Raw genomic sequence first — 23270 nt, forward strand, 5'->3', positions numbered from 1 at the left:
CTTTCTAAAAACAATACAAGTTGACCTGATTTTACCTCTAATGTCCTGTAGTATGGATCCAGGAGGATCTTAGCAAGGGCCACAATTTGGGGTGTGCGATCCCACCCGTCAGAGCAGTGCACCAGGACAGGACGGCCTTCCCTCTCCACTGCTGAACACACTAGCGCGGCAGCCTTTAGCATGACAGATAGGTGCTGCAGCCATCGAGTGTTCTCAAGTGCAGACAGCCAGCTGGAAACATCAGAGGAGTCTCATTAGATGTAGACCAACTGAGGAAATTACGTATGCATGTAGTATCAAGGTTCCACATCAGCTTAGGTGATTCAAGATTAGCATAGACTGGCTAATGAGGCTGAAGGTTAAGTGGTGGGAGCTCCTGTCTGGAGGCTTCCCCGCACATTACACAACGCCATCAGGAAAACAAGCTGCAAAATAGCATGAGGTTACATCACAGCAACTGGGCTAACCCAAGTACTATGCACATCACAACACATGTAACTGGCACACATGTAAACACTTTAAACACGTATCCTCTGTCAGTGTGTACATTCAGTGCACCTGCCCAGCAGGAATGTGATTGGACTGTGGCAACATACCCATCTGGGCAGTGCTGCCTTACTTGCTAAAATGGGGGTGGGAGGGGGAGGCAAAAACCAGGGCAGAGCTTCTTTGAAAGAAAGGTCAAAGAGACTGACTTACTTTCCTGGATCTGGGATCTGACTGCAGACAGTCCTCAGAGACTGGAAGCTGTTGCGGATAGTGTGGATGTTCGCCATTCCCATAAACATCACCTCACAGTTGGGGTAGTACTCTAAATACACACAAACATCATCAGGGACGGTCATCAGACTTAACCAGCACTTGCTTGTGAAACAGTGTACCATCATGTGTTCAAATAATATTCACAGTCTTAATAATAATAATCATAATCATTTAAACCTTCATGCAAATCCCTGTCATCAACTGTCAAGTTAAAAAAAAATAAAAATAAAAAGGGACGTGTGCAGTAACTTCTAGAAGAAATAATTTCTGTTGTGTTTAATGAATATCACGTCATACTGAACATGAAAAAATACACTGTATGAATGAGGCCAATGTTTACAATGTAAGAGAAAGCAGCACATTCAGATGAATACATCAAAACAAAAGTAAAAGTAGTGGACCCTGTTAAGTTACAGTATGCAGCCTCCCTCTCCCTCCTCTGATACAACTTTACTTCACTTGTTACACTCCACCATGCTTTATAAAACATGTTGTACACTGTAACAAATATTTTGCCAACTGGAATATTTTTGCTCTCTGAACTCACTGTCTAAAGAAGTTGACCTCTGCAAAACTGTCTACATCTTGTATGCGCTGCATACTTCTGAAAATTGAGTTCATGTTTGGGACTTGCAGCTGTATTTCCTACAGAGAAAAGTTTTAAAACTTGACTGAATGTTCTTTGTCAGAGGAACAATTTTAAAACATGACACCTTATGAAGTTGATATGCATCTCAGCAGTTTATATATATATATATATATATATATATATATATATATATATATATATATATATATATATATATATATATATATATATATATATATATATATATATATATATATATATATATATATATATATATATATATATATATATATATATATATATATATATATATATATATATATATATATATATATATATATATATACATACATATATATATATATATACATATATATACATATATATACATATATATACACATATATATACATATATACACACACACACACACACAGATTAGGGCAACTGTTGAAATGTATCTAAAGTGTTGTCTCCAGTTGCCCGCAATAGCAACTTCAACTCTCAACTCTGCCCGCAATTCAACTCTCCGCCAACGTCTGAGAAACTTATGTCTCTACACCTACTAGGTGTTTCATTTGTTCAACAACTAGTTGCTACTTATGTCAGTGTACACAGTTGTTGTGTAGTATCTTTATTATGTTTTTGCTGAAAGCAGCTGCCAACTGCTGCTGGAAATCAGGGTTATGAGAGCAGGACAGGAAGTCAAAACAAACAAAAGAACTAGAAGGATACGCTCCCCAGAGCTGAGAGGCAGAGCTGTCCAAGTTGCTCTCCATGCTGTCCTGTTATCTCATATCTTACTGAAGTGTAGAGCAACTGAAGACATTTTAAATGTTTGGTCACCCTTACCTTCACATTCGCAGCCTCCACCTTTGGCTCGATTTGCCACTGCAGCAGTGTATGAGCGGGCATCCAGAATCAGTAGCTTCTGTCGGACAGTGTTGTCATTGCAGCCAGAGCCGCCCGTAAGAGAGGAGTCTGGAGACACAGGAGGGAGGATGAAAGAGGTGTTCATTGTTTTGAGAGGACTGTGTTACATAGAAAAAAAGATGGAAACAATCAGAGTTCCAGGGACAGTATTAACAGAAACCGTAACCTACTGAAAAACAATCTCCTCCTGGTGACACAATTGGTGTGTGACCAGCAAGACAGACAAATAATTACTCTGAGGCTGCAACTGAACTACTTCTCTCTGTGCTGCTGTACTGTGCTCGCTGTCTAGCCTATTGTTGTTAAGCCACTGTCTAAAAGCCTATTCGGACATCCATTTTGTCCTGCAACTACTTTTGACATACTGGCATGATGTTAGAGGAAACTTATCTGGCTGTTGCTTACTTAGACTCTACAAAGGACATTTCACAAAAAAAATATATAAAGTGAAATTTGAATGCATTTGACTGTGACTGTAGTCCAACAGTATAGGCAGGTACATATTCATAAATCAAACAACAGCTTTACCAAAATCACTATCTGAGGTGTCAGGAGCTTCCCCGCGTTGTCGACAGGCTGGTGCACCACAGGTACCCTTGGCTCCACCATCCATGTGACAGGCTTTGGCAATGGATGTCACCAGGTATTCATCATCTGTGTTCCTCCAGCCCCACCAGCTGATCTCAGGCTGGCTGCAGCGGGCGATCACTGCCCCGTTTTTCTGGTGCCTAAATTTAAAAGTAAATTAACACAAGTAGAGCTCTAACTTTCAAAGAGGAAAATGGCACTGTGCAAAATGAAGACATCCTCCTTTGTATAGGACTATGTCAAACCTACCTGTAGACCACCACCGGGATCCTCTTCCAGGATCTGAAAGATGCCACACTCTCCAGCTCCTTATCAGTGATCCATATTGGAACCAGAAGTTTCTGTGGGTAGCTAGCGCACAGCCTGTCGACAGAAAGGACAAGAGCAATGACATAATTAGAGGAATAGTAAACTGCATCATGCTGCATTAAACCACGTTAACTGAAGCAACAATGAAAAATTATGAATTGTGCATTTAGTGTCTACAAACACATCTGAGACATTCTCCCATTTGAGACGGATATTCCGATTTTCAGGGTCACTGCAGGATTAATAACTTTCAGCTTAGCTGAGAACAAACCACAATGTGCTACTGCCGAACTCCATCTGTCTGTGGTCTCCTCCTCCTCTACCAGGCCACTTTCAATTTCTCTTCACCTGCTCACTGTGTAAGGAGGAGTGACGAGACAGACAGAGACTATTTGTGTTTGTTTGTAGGACAGTGAAAGCTGAGTCATGGGCCTCAGCAGGCTGCAGCGGGTTTAATTAGCCAGTTGTCCTGTTCATCTGTCTCCCTCAGCAGGATGTGCTCTCCCAAGCAGACTGACCCTTTTTTTTTTAAACAATTTTTGCACGTTTTATTTGCCCAGACAGCAAGGGAGACAAGAGTCTGATGCACAGGTACACAACACACTGCATTGTTTCTGCTCGAGTGAATGCAACAATGTTATGGATAGATATTAAATATTAACATGTGGATTATAGCATTTAAAGAAATAGTCCATCCAAATTCCATCTTGATCATTTTATATTAATCACCTGAATGCTTAAAAGAAAACTAATCTTGTTTATGATGTAATAATGGTTTGACACATTGTTACCAAATATGTCAAAATGTACAAATATGTGCAGGTACAAATATTCTCACATTATTTCAGTAGTGTATTCCATACCACCGTTGATCCCCTTCAAGCATTTTATACTTTCAGGAGAGCTTTAAAGCTATGAGGTGGTGATGTTACAACATGGAAGCAGTGTTCTTAGCAATTGTTTGGGTGAAGTGAGGATTGGTTAGAACATACTCAAACGCATAGTTAAATTCTCTGCCAATAATTTAAGTGTTTCAGTCAGTTATGTCACGCCTTGTTACCCTGGGAACACTGTGCCATCTTGTGAGGTATCAGACTGCTACAGTGATGACAATTGGTTTTCTGCATACCTCTGTTGCCTTTGGCTGAAAAATGTGTTTACCTCGTTCAAATGTGATTGAGATGGGAAAGAGGCAACCATTCCTCTACTGTTCTGTTATGGTGGTAGCTGTGTGTCAGTTTTCAGAATCATGGCACAATTAAAAGACAGATTCCAGGAGTGATACTCACGTGGCACGAGAAAGGGGGAAGAAAAAAAACAAAAAACAAACCCCGCCCCCCCCCCCCATAAAATCAAACAAACACGGCATGACTTCAACTGTATTTTAGGCAAGGGACTTCGGGGTCTGTGGGCTCGTCCTCAGAGATATCTGACATAACACCATAAAAGCTAATAGATTAACGGAACGCCATTACTCTGTTACTGTTTTACTTTGAGACTGATCACCTGAATTTCAAACTGTGGTGTCTGTTAAAAGAACCAAGGTTTTAAAAGTAGCATTTCATTTGTACTCTTGCAAATTAATATTTAACTTCACTACTAACCCCTAAAAATGACTGATTCAGCACAAGTTCAGAACTGTCATTTCCTAACAGAGTTTTGACACACACTGGTGAGATGTGACAATACACACAAGCTGTTCGGTTTGACAACACTGTGGATACAGTTCGATTCCAGCTCTACTCTGTCGCAGTTCTTTGAACTACTTTCACTCACCATACAGTTTCTATGATTGTGACTCAGATGTTTCAAGCACAGAGACATACTTGTAATTGCAGTTTATGTCTGACACTCTCCAGATGTTCTGTGTGTCAAAGCCCATCCTTTTGATCTCCATTTCTGTTCTGTGACGCACATGATCTCCTGCGCACACACAGAGGATGTAAAAAGGACATACTTTTAGGAAAATGAATACATTAACAATTGAAAAATATATATATATATATATTTTGAAATTATGTGTGGACCTGGGCGACAGAGATGAACATGCTGGTCCTCATCGTCAGCACTACCTCCCAGACACCACGCGTGAAAGGCCAGTGCAAACAGGTCTTCCAGGCGGGACGGGTGAGCTATAGCCCGATTTAGACGCTTCACCCACTCCTGGCACTGCTTGAACGTTGCAAAGTGGCATCTGTAGAGAAGTCAGTGGCAGAACTTAGAATATTAAATTGATTAGAGAGAGTTTGCCCTGCTACGAGAGAAACTCATAGTAAACAATTGTTTTCCAGATGTTGAGTAATTGACTGCATTCAAAAAGGGGGTAATAATGCAACTGTGCAATGATAATTTAAGACGTGCTGGCAGCACAACTGCTGGTGAGAATGGTTAAACTGGTTTTAAACTTCAGGGTCCACAAACAGATGAAAATTTCTGTCTGCTGTGAAATATAGGCAGGCCAGGGTCTAGGTTTCTTGAAGCAAGCATGCTTGGAATATTTCATGTATTAGCAGCTGTCGGCTGTTGGAAAATTATCTGCTGATTTATTTAAGTAATTAATTTTTGATCTACAAAAAAAAAAAAAAAAAAAACTGCCTCATTGATAAAGCAACTCATTACTTCAACAGATTGAGTTCTAATAATTGTTTTAGGTGTTTAAATCCAACAAGTGAAAAAAAGCAGCCATAAAAACACATCCTGGTTCCAAGTCATCAGTGTACAACATATTTCTGCTTATGTTACCTTAACAGGAAAAACTCTGCGAAACTGGAAAACAATCTTTATGGTCATTGGTGATTGGAGACAACTGGAACTGTTCAGGTCATTTAATACCTGCAAAAGTTATAAATGCTACCTTTACAAATTTAACTACTTATTAGCAGTTAAGAATTCCCTCCTATCAGGCAGATGGAACAGAACTATTAATTATTCAAAAGACCTAAAACACTGTGTTGTATTTGTTCAACACCAGCACTAGTTTTTCTGCAGGGTCAACATTAGATGTGAGGGTGAGTTGTTGTCCTTACCTGACAACTTTGGAGTCTTTGCAGATGATGTGCAGCTGGAACATATCTCTGCTCTCCACACTCTCTATTAGCCTAAGCGGCACCTGTAGGGGGAGACAGAGCATGTGTGATCAGCATGATGGCCCACAGTCACAGCAGACAGCATCTGCAAATAAGCTACCACCCTCTGGTCTAGTACAGACTGTATCCAGGCTCAACATAGTTAACAGAGTTTCAAACTCTGAAGGAGAAAGTGACCCTCTGCAGCACTTTGTCTCTAGTTCAGTGCTACGCCAAACAACTGCTTTCTAAGGTTTTAGAGGGATGCTGTGGACTGATTCGTTATTGATTGTGATGCCAATGTTTACAAAACCACTCATACAACTTGTTTTGTTAGTTTGTCTTAACCATTTCAGGTCCTAAAGTCAAGCAACAACCAGTGTTAACACTCAGTTGACTGTAAATTACAATTTGTCTTCAATGTACAGTAATCCTTTAAAGTGAAGAGCAGCTTAATAACTAGTCTGTCTAGACTGTGGCAGAGGGTGGTGTTTCATATGGTACTCACAAATATCTCATTGTCCACACCTGGGTAGGTCTAAAACACAGTGACACCATGGAGCACAAAGAGACAGAAGAAGGGAGGGAAGACGAGACAAGACAAGACAGGAGGAAATGGAAAAGACTAAATTAAATTTAAAAAATAAATAAAATAAAAAAAAACTATCACTGTGCCAAATAAACATGCGGACAAAATGATCCGCTGTGGCGACCATAAAGTCACAGGATAAACCGAAAGAACACAAAAGAAAAAAAAAAAAAAAAAAAAAGGAAATGAAGAGTTAAGAGGAAGGAAAACTTCTAAATGCTTGAACAATTACTGAGTAGATCACTCCAGGTGCTACTTGCAGCACATGATCAAGCCAAATGGAAATAATAGAGAAAGACAAACATAAACAGGAGCAAAGGGTGTGTGTGTGTGTGTGTGTGTGTGTGTGTGTGTGTGTGTGTGTGTGTGTGTGTGTGTGTGTGTGTGTGTGTGGCTTATTGGCATTTTTAAATAGTTCATTCTGTGCTGCTGGGATCAAGGCAGGACTCAGTAAGAAACCGGTTAAGGACTGTTGGCTGTTGAGTCAGTGCACTGATTAGTGTCTCCTGAAGTCAGTCATGGTGAGGAGGAGTGCTAAACATCCTGGTGATATGCAGTCACCTCCTCCTTCCAAAATCCCCTGGGAAGTAGGAGGAATTTAGCTACTAGTGAGGCCAAAGAACTGGCCTGATTGTGTTTGGGCAAAGCCCGATGTAAGCGAGCTGGTGGGCATCAGTGCCAGTGGGGGCAGGCTTTTGGAGCTTAGATGTCACATTAAACCTCTGCCCTCTTAAAATCAGAGGGCCAGTCACTACTTTGCTACAATCTTTGTCCCAAACTTCATAAAAACTGCATGCCAACTAGGCTGGGATACAACTCCCTTTCCAGGTACCTCAAGTAAAGTGTGTGGGTTTACAACCCCTATTAGAATAATTATGTTTACAAAATGTTTGCAGGGGAAATGTAAAATGCTCAAAATCATCCAAAAAGTTACAACCTCTTCTCTCCTGCTTTATCTCCTGTACTGCCATAGCAGCAGTAGTATCCCTTGTACCTTTTGGGCTGAAACGTCCCTATGTTGATTGTCTACTGTGCACTTACATTGATGAAAGAGTCCTTGAACTTGATGTGGAGTCTGTAGTTAGAAATGGCAATGATGGCTTCATCAGCACGGCCGAGATACTCCACCCCTTCCCCCTGAAGAACTGAGAATGGAACCTGTGGGAACAATAAACGACAAGATTGTTTAAGTCTGCACTACACAAACATTAGGCTCACACCTGTTTCTCAGCCTTTATTAATCATACCGTCAACATTTCTATTGTTAAAGCTGTGCTGTCAGTGTTGACAATATCTATACAAAACTGTGGTTTTATGTCTAAAATTATACTACAGGATCTGTGAGCTTGTACTTGAATACAGTGGTATTTAAATAAAAGTCAACATGTCCAATGTCATGTTTAACATATTTATCTCTGCTTATGGCGTTTCCATGCAAACATTGGTTAACACTTAGCTTTAATAAGCTGAGCTTATGTCATTAGCTTAAAATTGATGATTGGAAAGATGAACTGTTAGGTGATCACCAACTGATTACAATTCACCCTGAAAATATAAAAATAAAAGAAGTATGCACCAAAATAAATGGTGATCCAAACAATAGCCACAAATTCCAGAAGTCAGTCTCAAAGTCAGAACTCATGATCTGAAATCAAATATTGTGTACACCCTTTGAGCAGATGTGGAGATGGGTACATTAGGTACATAAAAACACTATTGCTAGAAGGAGGATCCATTATGTCTGTATAAATAAAACAAAGTTGCTGAGACAGTTTAGACTGGAGCAAAATTCGGGATCTCATACACTCGCTACACTGACACTGCCATTAGTTCAACCACACTGCCAGCATGGGAGAATCTTTAATTTACTCCTTCAGCTGTATACCTCCACCAAACGGTAAAGTAGCATATACACGTATGTTTATCCAGACTCATAATCTAATCAGTGCATCCATGAGTACAAGTTGAGGTTTGTTCCAGATGTAATGAAATTCCCTATGGCTGTTGTTGAGGTATTGCATTGCTAAGAATGGCGTAGACATGAGGTCACTGTGACCTCTGCCTTAGACAACCAAAAGCCAATCAGTTCATCCTTGAGATCAAGTTGACCTTTGTGCCAATTTTGAAAAAATTAAAAAAAGCATTCAAGAGATCTTGCATTCACAAGTGTAAGGATGAAATTCAAGGCCTCCGGTATTGTGTGATAGGATTAAAGTTTAAAATTTAACTCAACACAAACACTGACATTCTTAAGAGTCTTGTTTACTGCCCTGATTAGCCATTTTTGGAATTTATTCATAACATCTGCTTCATAGAAAGACAAGTACAAGTACAGTATTGAAATGTTTTAACATAATACCGAGGAATAAAGGTAAATTACAGCTAAGGTTAATGTTTACAATGACTATTGGCCAAGAAATGAGAAAAGAGACATGAGAAATTTTGTGGATGTTTAGATGTCCAATTAGCACACGGTCGTTTTACAGAAGGACCTTTGTGAGCATGGAGGGCTTTTTGAATGAGTACCCAGACAGGAGGCAGGCAGGAAAGGAGACTGTCTGCAACATTGCTAACAGTACAGTGAGGGATCCAAAACTGTCAACATCCTTACTTGTACCATTTTAGTACCAAGCCCAAGCCTTGGCATCTATGAGACCCCTACATTAAGATAATTGGTTCCCAACAGAGGTTAAAAGAAAGCAGATTTCAATTCATTCTGAGCCAGGTCATTAGCTTTAAAGCCAATCAAATAAAAGCGATGCGTGGCTACTGCAGCCAACTTTTAAATTAATTCAAAAAATAAAAAAACTTCTAGTGAGACCAGAGATTTGAAATTAATACGTTCGTGAACTACGGTGTTGTTCAGAAGGATTTCAATTAAAAAATTATGAACAAGATTAAATCTTTTCCAGCAACAAGACATTAAACATTCCTACTGGCTGATAGCTTATTGCTTAGATTGTCCTCATCTGGAAAACTGAATTGCATTGCCCATTTACTTACAAAACCTCTTCACATTTAATTTTCTCTTCTCTTCTCTTCAAGTCATCAATTCTGTGTGACTGCCTGCATAAACATAATTAAAATCATTGAGGAACACAAACTACGAATCTGCTATCAATGTTCAGTTGCTGTAAGTAAGGACAACAGTGTTGCTTAGAGACAACATTACCTCATCCTGCTTTAGCATGCATGCTGCTGAGTCATGCTGAGGAGGACCCACTGGTGCATGCTAAGAGGACATGCAGCAGGACAGATGGGGGATTATGGCTCTCTTAAAACAACATTAGTTGACAGTTGAAAGCCTTTGTCATTGCACAGAGAAGAAGGATGTCAAGTCCACTATCTGTGCAGCCAGCTAAATATCAGGTCTAACAGAAATATGGTTGACTGTAGATTACTGGTGGTCCATTTTGCTTTGCTTATATTTAAATAAAAATGTGGCTGAGCCTGGAGAGGGAGCATATGAAAAGAGAAAGATCATATCTTAACCTGGGAAAGTGTAATTGCACTCAGACACTGTCAGAGCACAATTTAAAGAAAATGAAATTTTAGATACATTTAGAGCTTTGTAAAGACAGTGACATTTTTTGATTGTGACAGAAAAGGCAGTAGATAAACTGTAGATTTACACCACAATGCAGGAGATAAAAAGGAGAAAGACTCATTTAAGTATGTTTTGTGTTAGTCATCAGTCGGGAATGTAGAAAATTTGCATTATATGCCGTTTCAACAGCAGCAGAAAAATCTGAAATGAGAACGTGCAGCTACTGTGTGTGCTACTGGGCTGTGGAAGACACCAAACACGTCCTGCTAAGAGCCATAGTTAACATGCTGTACAGGCTGGGAGCTGCATTAAGCAAGCTGTGCTCCAAAAGTAGGTGCATGAGTCACAGGCTGCAAGTGCAGCAGAAGATACTGTGTCATGTTTCCTCTACAAAGCACGCGCAAGAGAGAGAGAGAGAGTCGTGAATACCACTGACTTGCACGTCGTGACTTCCGGTTTTAGCTGCCTGTCTGTGAGGACCTGCATGGTACAAATGTACACACGCAGGCACACCAGAGAAAAAGGCAGCAGGGTGTTAAATATGGTGGGGAATGCCTGTAATTTGCCTGCAGGAAAGCTGAGCTAAGACACATCAGCCGTCAGTTAAACTAACATGGGAGTGCCTGCACACAAAGACAGACACAAAACCAAGACACAAAGGGTGAGTGCGTGCATGCGTGGGTGGAGGGGACCAAGATGCAGCTTCATTAACATCTCATGTCAAGCTTTAATTTTTTTACACACACTATGGCTGAAGATAAAGAAATTCATCGGAAGTCCTATGAAGCACAGTCCTGTAATGAGAGTAATAATAAAAACACTGAATGGGATGGAACTCCCTGCAGTTTACTGAAAGCCAAGTGGAATCATGCTTTAAAAGAGCAACAACAGATAGTGACCCCGGGCTGGGGAAAACCCTCCTCCCTCCACCTTTGCTTTGTCCAGTTCTATAGACACATGATGCTCAGCTCCATTTACTTCCAGACAGCCAGAGAGCAAAAACCCAACACCATGAAGGGCACAGCACAAGTTACCCATCACAACTCTTCTCCTGGCACCGTCACAGAGGAACAGAATTACAAATCCATCTCACTTTACTGACCTAAATGCTTATTAGTTCCCTGTTTTGTATCTCCTGCAGACACAACCACAAGTACAGCTCTGAATAAAATGCTGTACTGAAATAAATCTTTGAGACTGACAAATTGTGTCCTTTTTGACATGGATAATATAATATAAAAGTTGTAAAAAAAAAAAAAAGGGATTCCGTCTGGATTCAGATCCAGTGAGTGTCTAGTAGTATATATAGCTGGGAGTGTTTGCCGTCAGCTAATGCAATTTGGTGTCTGAGGAACAGCAAAAGGCAGCTATTATAAACTTGAATAACATTTATTGTGTTTTATTTCCCTGCTTTAAATAGTGACAGCTGCACCGTGTCTGTTCCACAACTAGAGGAATAATGAAAAGCGGGTCTAAGGATCTGGCACTTCAGATCATGTAGGACCCGGTTTGTCATCGAGCTCCATCTGTGTGGCAGCCACACATGTAACAATGTCTGCTATACAGAAAGATGTGAATCACACTTTGTTTGGTTCTTTAATGCTCACAACAATTGTCGCATAATTATGTTGCCTTATCTCAGTGTGAGAGTGATCTAAAACCCTTATTTATAATGTTATAATATAATTATAATATTTAAAAAAGGTTTCTTTTAGAAATATATTGCTGGATCTGTAGAGACCTTAGGTAGTGGTTGCATTCAAATGCAAATATTTTTGTTATACACCTAGCTGCCCAAATAAATTTCCTGTGCTGAACAATGATAAAATAAGTAAAAACATCAACAGTGGAGGATAACTGTTCTTGTTCCGACTTTATTTTTATTTATTTATTTTTAAACAAGCACCATGATCTTGCCTTCAGCGTCTGGCCTACAGCATGGCTCTTGAAGTAATATCTTTGTAGTCAGACACTACTGTGACCACCAATACTAGCAAGATTTATCAGTGTGTGTTTCAGAGAAACACTAATGAATGGTAAATGACCACTTATATAGCGCTTTTATCCAAAGCACTTTACAATGTTGCTTCTCATTCACACACACAGATGGCAGTGGCTGCTATGCGATTTGCTCACCTGACCCACTGGGAGCAATTTGGGCTTCAGTGTCTTGCCCAAGGACACTTCAACACGTAGCCAGGAGGGACCGGGAACTGGGCTATTTTTTGAAGACAACAAATGAGCAAGAACAAGGACTGACCATGCAGCCAGATTTGGTTTAAACACGAGCTCCTGACTGCTCCACAGACACTGTGTACGCAGTAGTTGAAGGAGTTGTTGTTAAGGGGTCATGAAGAGTTTTCAACACACCTGAAGGCTTTCATCCTCTTTCACCAGCTCCTTCTGGGGGAACAGGTCCTTGGCCTTGATGTACTCCAGACTGGGAGGCCCCTCTTCACCCTGTCAGACAATGCAGAGGTAGTCAGGTAAATGTTTGACACATGGTTAAAAATCCAATTTATATAGTAAAGTTAAAAACATGTATTTTCTCCATTTATTGTCCATTTACCAGGGGGGTTAGCCTCTGATGAAAGGCCACGTGGAATTTCACAATTCCCATAAGCTAACTCAGACATCACGTAGGAGATTAAATATTTACTACGAGGAACCAAAATGTGCTTTGAATAGAGGGCAAACAACCTTGTGTTAGGTCAGTGAGACAAGCAATTTTAATAAGTATACCACTCACTAATAGGCAGCTTCTTTCTGTGATTATTTATGATGTTAGAAGAATGAAGCTCATTTTCCATCTGCTTGCTTTTCCACAGTGCAAGGAGTTATTGCATTGCCAATGACAGAACTGGGCACAGAATACTAAAACCTTGTAGACTTTGCATCTTTGTTTGCTTGGTCACAAAGGACTTTGTCTATCACACACACACACTCCCCCTGGTCGATCGCATTTTGATACCTAATAAACTATTGTTTCTGTGACAAACTAATTGAATTGATAAATGAAACAGCCTTATCAAGTGAATGCCTATTACAATGGCTGGTGGGCTAAAATTAGACTGCGCCACCTCCAGAATCAGCAGAGAGGACAAAGAGAGGAACAAAGATGACAGTCAATCCTGTCCTTGCACCTTGGGGTGTCAGTGGCCTCTATGACGAGGCAAATACTTCCATTAGGTAATACTTCATTCACAGGAAAGGGGTAAAAAGTAATAGAATTATGCAACTTAATGACCATCCACCTTATTCACCATCACCCATCTGTAAAACATCAACAGTTGAGGATAAACCCAGTCTGGTCACTGGCTGCTTTAGCACCTCTACTGCTCTGACTGATTTGGCTTTTGTTTGAGTGAGTATCACCATATGTTGATGCAGTTTCTTAATGAAAACAAATGGATTCCTGAAGGGGGGGGTCCCTGGTAGGTAGGACACAGTGACCAGATTTATTTCAGTGGTCCATTTGTCCCAACTTCTGGGACAAATGAACAACAAAAAAATGTCATATTATAGTGGACAATTCCCTGAAGATTGATCATGTAGATGGTTTATAAATCACTAAATCTGACACACACAATAAACATAGCACCCATTAGACTAACTAAAAGATGGAGATATTACCCTTACATACCTCCCCTACAAGTCACCACCGTGTCACTGACTTTGCAATCATAGGCATCATAGGTATGATTCGGTGACATAGGTCAACAGTGGTTTACCATCAGCAAACATCTACTGCACAGACTGAGCAATAAACAAGTAGCTGAGTGGCAAAAAGAGAAATGCACCTTTGGATGTGTATTGATTAGTAGCTATCAGTTACAATGAAGCTTTATCAAACACATTTTAACATTGCTATTTTGCTTGACAAATAAAATTGTTGCCCTTTCCAACTTTTATTTACAGTATTGAGTCTAAATTGTTGTTGGTTTTTACAGTGATGACCAGATAAAACAAAGACTTAAAATTCTAATAACTTTATGAATCCCAGAGATAAGTTACTTGGGCTTATTAGAATATAAATATGAAGGGGCAGCTGTAGCTCAGTTGATAAAGGCAGTCGTCAAAAAGGCAAGACACTGAACCCCTAACAGCCCATTCGCCTTCCCAGCTGTGCAGTGCCGGTCCAAGCCCGGTGGAAATTGGGGAGGGTTGCGTCAGGAAGGGCATCCGGCATAAAAACTGTGCCCAATCAACATGCGGACAATGATCCGCTGTGGCGACCCTGAACTCACGGGACAAGCCGAAAACTAGAATATAAATATGAAGACACTCATGTTGTGGCAAAATTCCACCAACACAAAATGACTAAACATTAAAATGACCAGCAGATTAATCAGTAGTGACAATCGTTAGTTGCAGCCCTTAATATTGCAATGGAACAAAGTACAGGTGCTGACACAGTAAAGATTGGTGGAGAAAGTACTTACACAGCAGCAGCAAACCTAACAGTTATGAGACTCCTCCTATAACCGTCAGTATTTTCACACACAGACTACTGCCGCTGTGTAGGAGTTTAATGCCATAAGTTAATACACAGAGTTAGTCTACCTGACTTCTGCGCAGTCAATCATAATAAAAGCCAGTTCTGATGTCAGCCATGGAGGTGGTTACAATGGCTGTGCCAAACCCACCTGTCTACATTCCTTAAAAGATGCTCACATGTTACATGCTGTCTGGTATTACTGTGAGCTCCATTTCACTGACCTGATCCCTTCATGCTCATGCAGCATTTTCTCTTAAGGTGAAGTTGAAGCTGCTGTGTGGCATTAATAGAACAAAGTCAATGCTATACACAAACCCTGCTGTAAGATGCTACTTTCAAACACAAGCAGTTGTGTTTCTCTGGGAAAACACTTGAGTCAACAGCATGTGCCTCAATGTCTGTCTAGTAAACTTAGCTGAGCTCTTTCGAATCCCCTTGAAATGCCACACATCTAATCTGTGAACTGGCCTTCTGCAACAGTTTAAGGCAACAGTGCATCATCAATTTGACTTATTTTTTACCTGGGAGTGGGTGCATCATTGGATCGTGACAATGGCCATCAGTCAGAGGCGTCCTGCAAGGGTCACGTCACTGCAGGTTGATCTCAGATGCTGTGTTGCTGGGCAGTCTGAAAGACCAGCCTGTCATGCAGGTCTTATTTTTATATAAGGTTTACAGTTTTGTGCTAGCTGTTATACAACCTCACCTTAAGAAATCAAATGTCAAACAGCAGAGAGGAGCAGGCTTTTAATCTCTACACAGACACCATGCACCAAGAATCCAGTCCCTATGAGCTTTGTGTTGCACGACCTGGTAGATTCTTGGCACCATTTATTCATTTCTCCTATGGAGTAGTCCTGACGTTGCACTTCTGGGAGACTTGCTTGAACACTGTACTTTAAAGACAGAAGCCGCTGACTAAAAGTTGTGTAGATGTTGTATTGTTCTATAAATTTCAGCGTGGAAAGTACTGATGTACTGGTTCTAAACATAAACCTGGGAAAAGATACACGACTGTTTAGCTACGAAAACAAAAAGAGCAAGAGAGAGAAAATGTAAGGTAGAGTAGAACTCAGACTGAGCAGGATTAAAGCCCAAAGTGTAGCAGAGTTAGAAGAGGACTTGTAGCAACCACAAGCTCTCCAGTAGACGTTGATATTTCAGCTTCATAAGTCCTTTTGCAAGGCAGCCCGTGAGTAAGAGAGCTAACAACTGATTACATTAGAAAACCATGGCAGACTCTTCTGATTTTAGGTCCACTGCACTGTGTTCACAAACCAGACAATCAGCTTAGAGAAGATTAAAGGGAAACGCTCTCACTTCCAAACATCTCACAAAGATGGAGCACAGCTTGTACTATGCACAACACACGTTTTTGCTTCGTCACCGCTGTGAGCCTGTGCTCCCTCCCCCACCTCTGTCCAACCAGCAATCAAAAAGCTAGATCTGCCAGACATATGCACACACATACACACACACACACACACACACACACACAATTATTTATAAAATGTCAGAGTTGATAGCACACTTAATGTCTTAATATGTATTGCCCTAAAATTGATAATATAAGTTGGCGGTTGGTTAAAAATCCCTAACCTGGCAGGTTATTAAGGTTTAGGTTTGTTAACAAACATGTCCTTTTATAATACACTAATAAAAAGGTGCACAACTGCCTTTCAGAGATTTTTGCATGTGTGTGATTGGAAAATGAAAACAGGCAGCATGAATACACAAATTTAGAAGAGGTAGAAAGATTGAAAAAGGGACTGGCAGAGTCTCCATTAATATAGTAAGTGTCTGGTTGTCATGGATACAACCACCTCTTTTAGAGAGACTGTCCCTTTCACTCTGAAGCTTTTGGAAACAATTTACTGCCCTTACTGACCAGATTATTTACTTAATCTGACTGGCACTTTGTCCTAGAGTAGTGCAGATTAGAGCTACATGATGCAGAGGTGACCTCATGACTATGTGGGTGACATGCATTTATGTCTGCTTCTCTGTGTCAAGTTATTTGAAATCCAGCAAACAAAGGGAGGAACAGAACAAAGATGTTTGCTTCTGAGGGTAAGTGGGTCAAGATCAAAGAACGCGAAGTATGACGACTCTTTAAATGCACTCTCCTCCTGTCATCCATCCAGCTGAGTTAATATTTCATAGACCACCATGTTCTAAATGACCATTCCCATTTTAGGCTAACCACTGGGCTAAGAGCAGGGGCAGGCTGTTATACAAATAAAATTCACCTATAACACGGAAAGTTGGATAGATATTATTTTGGTCTACAGACTGCGTTGTTGATACAGAGAAAACAGATGAAATTCCTGTTTCACAGTTTCAAGACATTGGGGTTCTAAAAGCCTCCTCAGGGTACTGTCCATTTGCTAAAGCTTTGGTGTCCCAGTCCCTTCACAGGTACCAGAGAGGGTGCAGAATAAGGTAAAATGTCTGAAGCACACCCCCAGAAAGCTTTTGCTAGCACTTATCCTATTGATCCATTTAGCTGGTGGGTATAATCAAATATGAGTCATGGAAAAATCTTAATCAATTCAATTAGGTTTTTTTATGGTTCCACTTAGTGCAGACAACATATCATAGAGATAGAGATAAACATGATATATTGGAACAGTTATAAAGGATGTTTTGATCTAAAGCTGGATCCCAGCAACAGGGACAATGATGAAAACTTGGAATAATGCTGCAGCCTTCTTCCACAGAGGACGTGGATACTAAATTATAAAGCCACTGATGCAGGAGCTAAATTGCTGACTCAGCTGCACTAGACATTAAAGAAAGATCATCTAGTCAAGCCTGGTCACAGAGAAAGGAGAAGAGGAGCAAGCAGCTGCACTCTGCCCGATCCACTAAATAATTCTTCTGACAGAATTAGTGGTGGAAATCAAAGGCTTCCTAGTCCTATTAACATCTATTTTGTTTGAAAAATGTTGGCATAACAGCAGAAGAATCTTTCAGTACCTGTCCTGACATAGGCTGAATCTGTAAGTGCTTACTGCAGTAACACACATGCAAAGAGGGATTATTTTAAGTGACGTCTGTGTTTTTTGTGGGTTGGTTGAATGTGAAATATCTTCACTACTGTATAAAACTAATATTAAACGTACATGAAATGTTACCTGAAGATGGAACTTATTTACTTTGGTGATCACCTGACCCTTCATGTACTGTTTCCATGAGATCAAACATTTAGTTGTCCCCAGACTGCCTTTTGTTCGGCCAAGCATGGGGAATGTGGTAAAATATAAAAAAAACACACAGTCAGACATTTTTTAACCATTGAAAATTTCTATGCAACCTAATCAATGGGGGAAAAAAAAAATCCATCAAGTATACTACAACTGAACTATAAGATAAATATAAACCTAGTGGACCAATATAAAAGGATCGTCGACAATCACGAAATAACTTACTTACATTGAAAACACACTTGCTAAAACGTTTAGAAGTAAACAGGCCCAAAACAGTGGAATGTGATCAATGAAAGGTCTGAGGTTAACTTGTGGACTATCAGCTAATTTAGCCCCAGAGACTTGAGTTAAAGACCACCCCTTGGTCACCCTAAATAGCCTACATTCATCCATCATCTGTCCCTAGATGCTCTGAGGCCACAACAGTGAGCATAAAATGTGCTGGCTCTTAGCAGCACACACTTTTTATTCCATTGTGCTCCTGACAGCACCGCCCCCCCAATCAGCAAACCGGCAGCTCCAAACCCAAGAGGTGAGCAACTTCAGCAGCAAAGGTTTTCGTCAGCAAATAAATGACAAGACTGGTATTTCAAATTATTATCTATTTGGAGTCAGGGTTTGCTACTTGACTGCAGCGCTCACGTGTGTCAACACACACCCCCTGTCCCCCACCCCCCACCACTGACTGGCAAGCTGGCACACATAGATGAAGTACAGAGGGGAGGGATTTAATACACATCCATCAAAAGCCTGGGTTAAAGAAAAACAGCAAAATCAAAGCCTATGGACTTACAAAGCAGTTGAGCATGGAGCAGGACACCCTTCCTGCGAGGCTCATGTCGAGGAGAGGTAGGGCTGTGCCTGGATGACACACAGCCGATGGAGCAGCAGCACAACCAGAGCACGAGGACCCGGCATAACCATTCTGCTCGCAGCTGGAGCCACTCCACCCCTTTTCCACTACAAACCCCTCTGCCTGCCACCACCCCTCTCGCCGGCTTTCTTGCCGCCCCCAACCTTTTTGCACGTTCCTTTTTCCTCACGCAGTGCTGTGGGACAACACACAAGTCCTAGGTGTCATTCGGAACCCACCCCACCCGACCCCAACGCATCCGACAGAGAGATGAGAGAGAGAGAGCACGCGCTTGGTGTCTGAAGATCACCCCTGATGCACTGAGAACGGTAATCCAGAGAACAAACAGGATCAGCAGTCAGTCCAGCCAGCTGAGTTCAAACTGAGGCGAAAGCAAACGTGATGTAAAGACTGCAGATGTGTCTCCTTCACTGTAGCGAGAGGATGGGGGAAACTGGGAGAAGAGAATGCAGGAAAGAAAGGAAAGACAGAGGGAACTGCCTGATGCTAAGCTCCACCCTCAGCATGCGCATCTACCTCCCGCTCACATTTCTCCCCGTCTCCCTCTGCTCTCCTCTCTTAACCCACTCCCTCCTTGTTCACCCTTTACCGACATCTCTTCATAAATCTGCCTCTCCCTCAGCAACGAGGCGGTAAAGCTTAGAAACTGCCGCCAACAGCCAGAAGATGCTCTGGCTGCATCATCACACATTAACTGCAGTATACTGTGGCTTGTGCCTAATCTCTCTCTCTCTCTCTCACACACACACTAACACAAAAACCAACCCTGAAGCAAACTCACTCACACACACAGATTCTACATCCAGCGGTTGGACAGTATCCCATCTCAAAACCATTGCACTGGTAGCATTAATCTAGTGCAGAAGGGAAATACGTGGCACAGGACGGAGGGAGGGAGGGTGATGAGAAAAGGGAGTCTATGCGGAGAGGTCTAGTGACACAGCATTCTACAGACACAAAGTCCTCTCCCTCGTTTGAGTGTCTCCTTGGCACTATTCAACACAAGGGCAGTACACATCTCTGTAGCAGACAGTCCTCTGCAGTCTACCTTTTTGTGGTTGAAATGAAGGAGATTGGATAGAAACTGCACATATGGTGAACCTTATACCACAAGGGGACACAAAGCCCTCCCCCCCCAAACCAACCTACTCCCCTGGAGGAGTTGTGACAGACCCTTGCCTTCAGCTGTATGACCCTGAATTATGTAATACATATGGAAGCGTAAACACGGCACTATGCATTGGTTTAATTTTCAAGGGATGGTCCTATAATGTTACCTTTACATGATTGAGCCTCTTTTTAAATCTAGAGATGGATATTTGTTTATTGCCATAGTACTCACTCTAAAGAAACCATAAGATAATCTTTCCATTAACCCCACTGTAGTATGTTAGAGAACTAAAGAATTAACCATTTCTATAAGAACATGCTTCCAGTCACTTATTCATTTATTCATGTCATTTCTGGTGAATAAAGAAATTGATATTGATGTTTATAATTGTACATTTTGCATCTTTTAATGGATGTTAGACTATTCCTAATATATAGCCTGTATTTCTAGACACATCTACTACACAGAGGTCAATTTATATACCAATAAGATCCATTTATAATATAATTTGAGTCTTTTGCAAAATGTAGACCATCTATGTTTTATTCATCGTATGTGACTAGAATTAACTAAATGAGAGCATTAAGACAATTTACGTTTCTGTTGGATCAAAATTACAGATACCATGGTAACCAACAGGATGCAATAACAAAATCCAATGTGCCAATACATTTTACAAATTACATATCACAAGTGCATAGTTGTAGTAGCTGCTGTAGGTCTTTATTGTAAATTACAACTTAGCTATTCTGGCAATTTAGATTTAATGACAGATGTTAGGAATATGTTTGAAGGAAAATATTGGCTACAAGGAGAGAATGTATACACTGTTCAGTGTTGAAACTAGGACATTTTATAGAACCTAAAAAAATATATATTTTTTTAAATTGTAATCCATGGGGCAATTAATTTATAGATTCTTCTATAATGCCTTTTTCACACAGAGTGAATATATTAGGATTTGCAAAACATCACTTATTACTTATTAGAAAGGAGAGGTCTGCTGCAGAGGAATGATGTATTGAACTTGTGGGCAGTAGAACTCACATCCATAAATTACTGCTCCTATAAAACACTTGTCCATGAAGTCTGCAGCAGCTCCTATTTTAGTTTATTTAAATGTAAATTCCTTTAAATAAATGGTAATCACAAATTTAAAATAAAATGTGAAGAAAAAAAAAAAGTGTAAGGTCCAGCACTGGGATTTAAACTTCTCTGCCCTGCCCCACCCAAACAAGCCATAAAAGTCAGTGCCAGATTTGGCCTCCTGTGTTTCACATTTTATTTTAGGAAAGGAGGTCAGCGAGTCACTAATGCAGAGTGTTACCCTACATGTTGACACATGGGTTCCTTTTTCCATAAGATATTGAAGAAAGGTATGAACAGGGAAGAAGGCACTAGATAGGGCATCTACATGAAGCTCAAACACAGTCAAACTCCATAAAGTATTTGCATAAACACAAAAGCAAACACTTATGTTTACATGCATTTTACCATTTGAAAAGCATATACAACAGGAGTTGGGTCAATCTGCAGTATGCATTTTCAAATCACTTACAAACATTATGTGGGTAAAATGATACAATATACAGGCCCCACTGTATATACAAGCAGTGTTTTGTCACAGCTGTGACCTTTCAGCCTGAAGCTGGATTTAGCTTAACTGGATTTATTCCAAGCATTACAATGCTAAAATTTAACTTTTTACATTAAGGTGAGTGCTTCAGCATCATTGATGGTAAGCTGACTTGTACTTCGTTGACTAGCATCCTCAAATACTCCAGTATGGATTTATGGAGTCCTGTACTGGGGACATCATGCAGGGAAGGTAAAATAAAGGTAACACTTGACACTACATAGCTCTTTAGTCCAAGTACAAAATACATCAAGATAGAGAGTAATATTGAGCTGATTGTACTTGTTGGCGAGAGCTAAAAGATAAAAAGCGTGTTTAGATATTCTGTGTATTTGTTGTAAAGCACTTTGCTCAACTCCTGGTTCTTTTCAAAGCACTATATTAATAATGATTGATAGAATGATTGATAAAAAGACAAGATAGAAGCAGAGATGGCATTCTTGCTTTTGAGCCAGTAAGTAAGAAGTTAAACAGCTGCTTGCTGTGTTTTGTGTGGTGTTTGCTCGATGTGTGGTTGTGTTAGTGAAGTTTCAGTTGTTTCCCCCTCATCATCCACGCATTTTGACAGAAGAACTTTATAAAACATTAACAGGACTTTAAACGGTAATATGAATGTTGATTGCTGTATTACAAAAGCTGCGTTGTTTGCCCTACCACCAAGTTAGACTTTTCAAGGTAAATTAAGTTTATAAAGGTTAATTCAAACGAATATCAGTTGTGTTTCTGTGTGGAAATTTTGACTGGTGCATAGGCAAAAAACTGAGCATGAATATTTACTTCAAGATACAACTTTGTTGTGGAGCAGCAGAGATTTACTTGTGGTTAGCTTTCACATTACCTGTGACAGAAACCTGGATTTACATCATCGCTTCACTGAGCTGCTGTTAGTGTTGCTTTTTAAAATTATGCAGTAATTAAAACCTGGTGATATTACTGTAACATGTCAGTCTTCATCATTGTTTGGCTTTTGAGGTTCTCTGTGTTGGCCAAGTAACAGCTTCAGTTTGTAAAGCTGACCATGAAAAGGACTCAAACTGGGACTCGCCTTTACAAGAGCTTTGGAAAAAGGAATCAGACACATCAACCTGCTTTAAAATGCAGGTTGTTTAATTTCTGACATGTTCTCACCAACTTAATTCTTGTTTTTGCCAAGCTTTCAATAAAAGTCTTACCAAAACATCTTAAATATAAAGCAACAGGCTGTGATAAAACACATGTAGGAGACTAAAGACAACAACCAAGTTACTATTATTTGAACTGAGTGAAAAGCTGGACCAGCAAAACTGGAAGGCCAACTTTAAGAGTTGGGGCAAGGACAGAGAGGGCTTCAAAAAGAGCTACTACAGTCAAATCATTAACAGCCTAGAATGAATCCTGTGGCCTTTACAACACCCACACTGAGTGTCTGGTGTCAAGTCCCCACATATAGGGAAACCCCACATACAGGTGACATCACATCAAGCAGTGACAGAGAAACACTCATCTCGGCATGGTGCTGGTAAACTAACTTCTCATGTTTGGCACTACCCCTACAATGTAGTCTCTTGATGCATTGTGGGT

At 40.4% G+C, this 23270-nt stretch overlaps 1 protein-coding gene across 5 annotated transcripts in view; it reads right to left on the reverse strand.

Annotated features, from left to right (window-relative positions):
- The window catches only part of mtmr4 (myotubularin related protein 4), a 34958-nt gene that overhangs the window by 5954 nt on the left and 5734 nt on the right, over positions 1–23270 (reverse strand). For 2 of the 5 annotated variants that reach the window (XM_067494090.1, XM_067494091.1), the window contains exons 3-13: positions 12753–12842; positions 7877–7993; positions 6755–6784; positions 6208–6290; positions 5209–5375; positions 5008–5104; positions 3122–3235; positions 2813–3012; positions 2204–2332; positions 700–811; positions 36–231 (exon numbers count right to left, since the gene is read on the reverse strand). In XM_067494090.1, coding sequence (XP_067350191.1) covers positions 36–231; positions 700–811; positions 2204–2332; positions 2813–3012; positions 3122–3235; positions 5008–5104; positions 5209–5375; positions 6208–6290; positions 6755–6784; positions 7877–7993; positions 12753–12842 — 1335 coding nt within the window. Of the gene's footprint in view, positions 1–35; positions 232–699; positions 812–2203; positions 2333–2812; positions 3013–3121; positions 3236–5007; positions 5105–5208; positions 5376–6207; positions 6291–6754; positions 6785–7876; positions 7994–12752; positions 12843–18882; positions 20058–23270 lie in introns of those variants that run through there. The other 3 variants (XM_067494088.1, XM_067494092.1, XM_067494089.1) reach the window with 3 other exon arrangements.

The sequence above is a fragment of the Channa argus genome, chromosome 24, assembly GCF_033026475.1.
Source record: "Channa argus isolate prfri chromosome 24, Channa argus male v1.0, whole genome shotgun sequence".
Taxonomy (NCBI): Eukaryota; Metazoa; Chordata; class Actinopteri; order Anabantiformes; family Channidae; genus Channa; species Channa argus.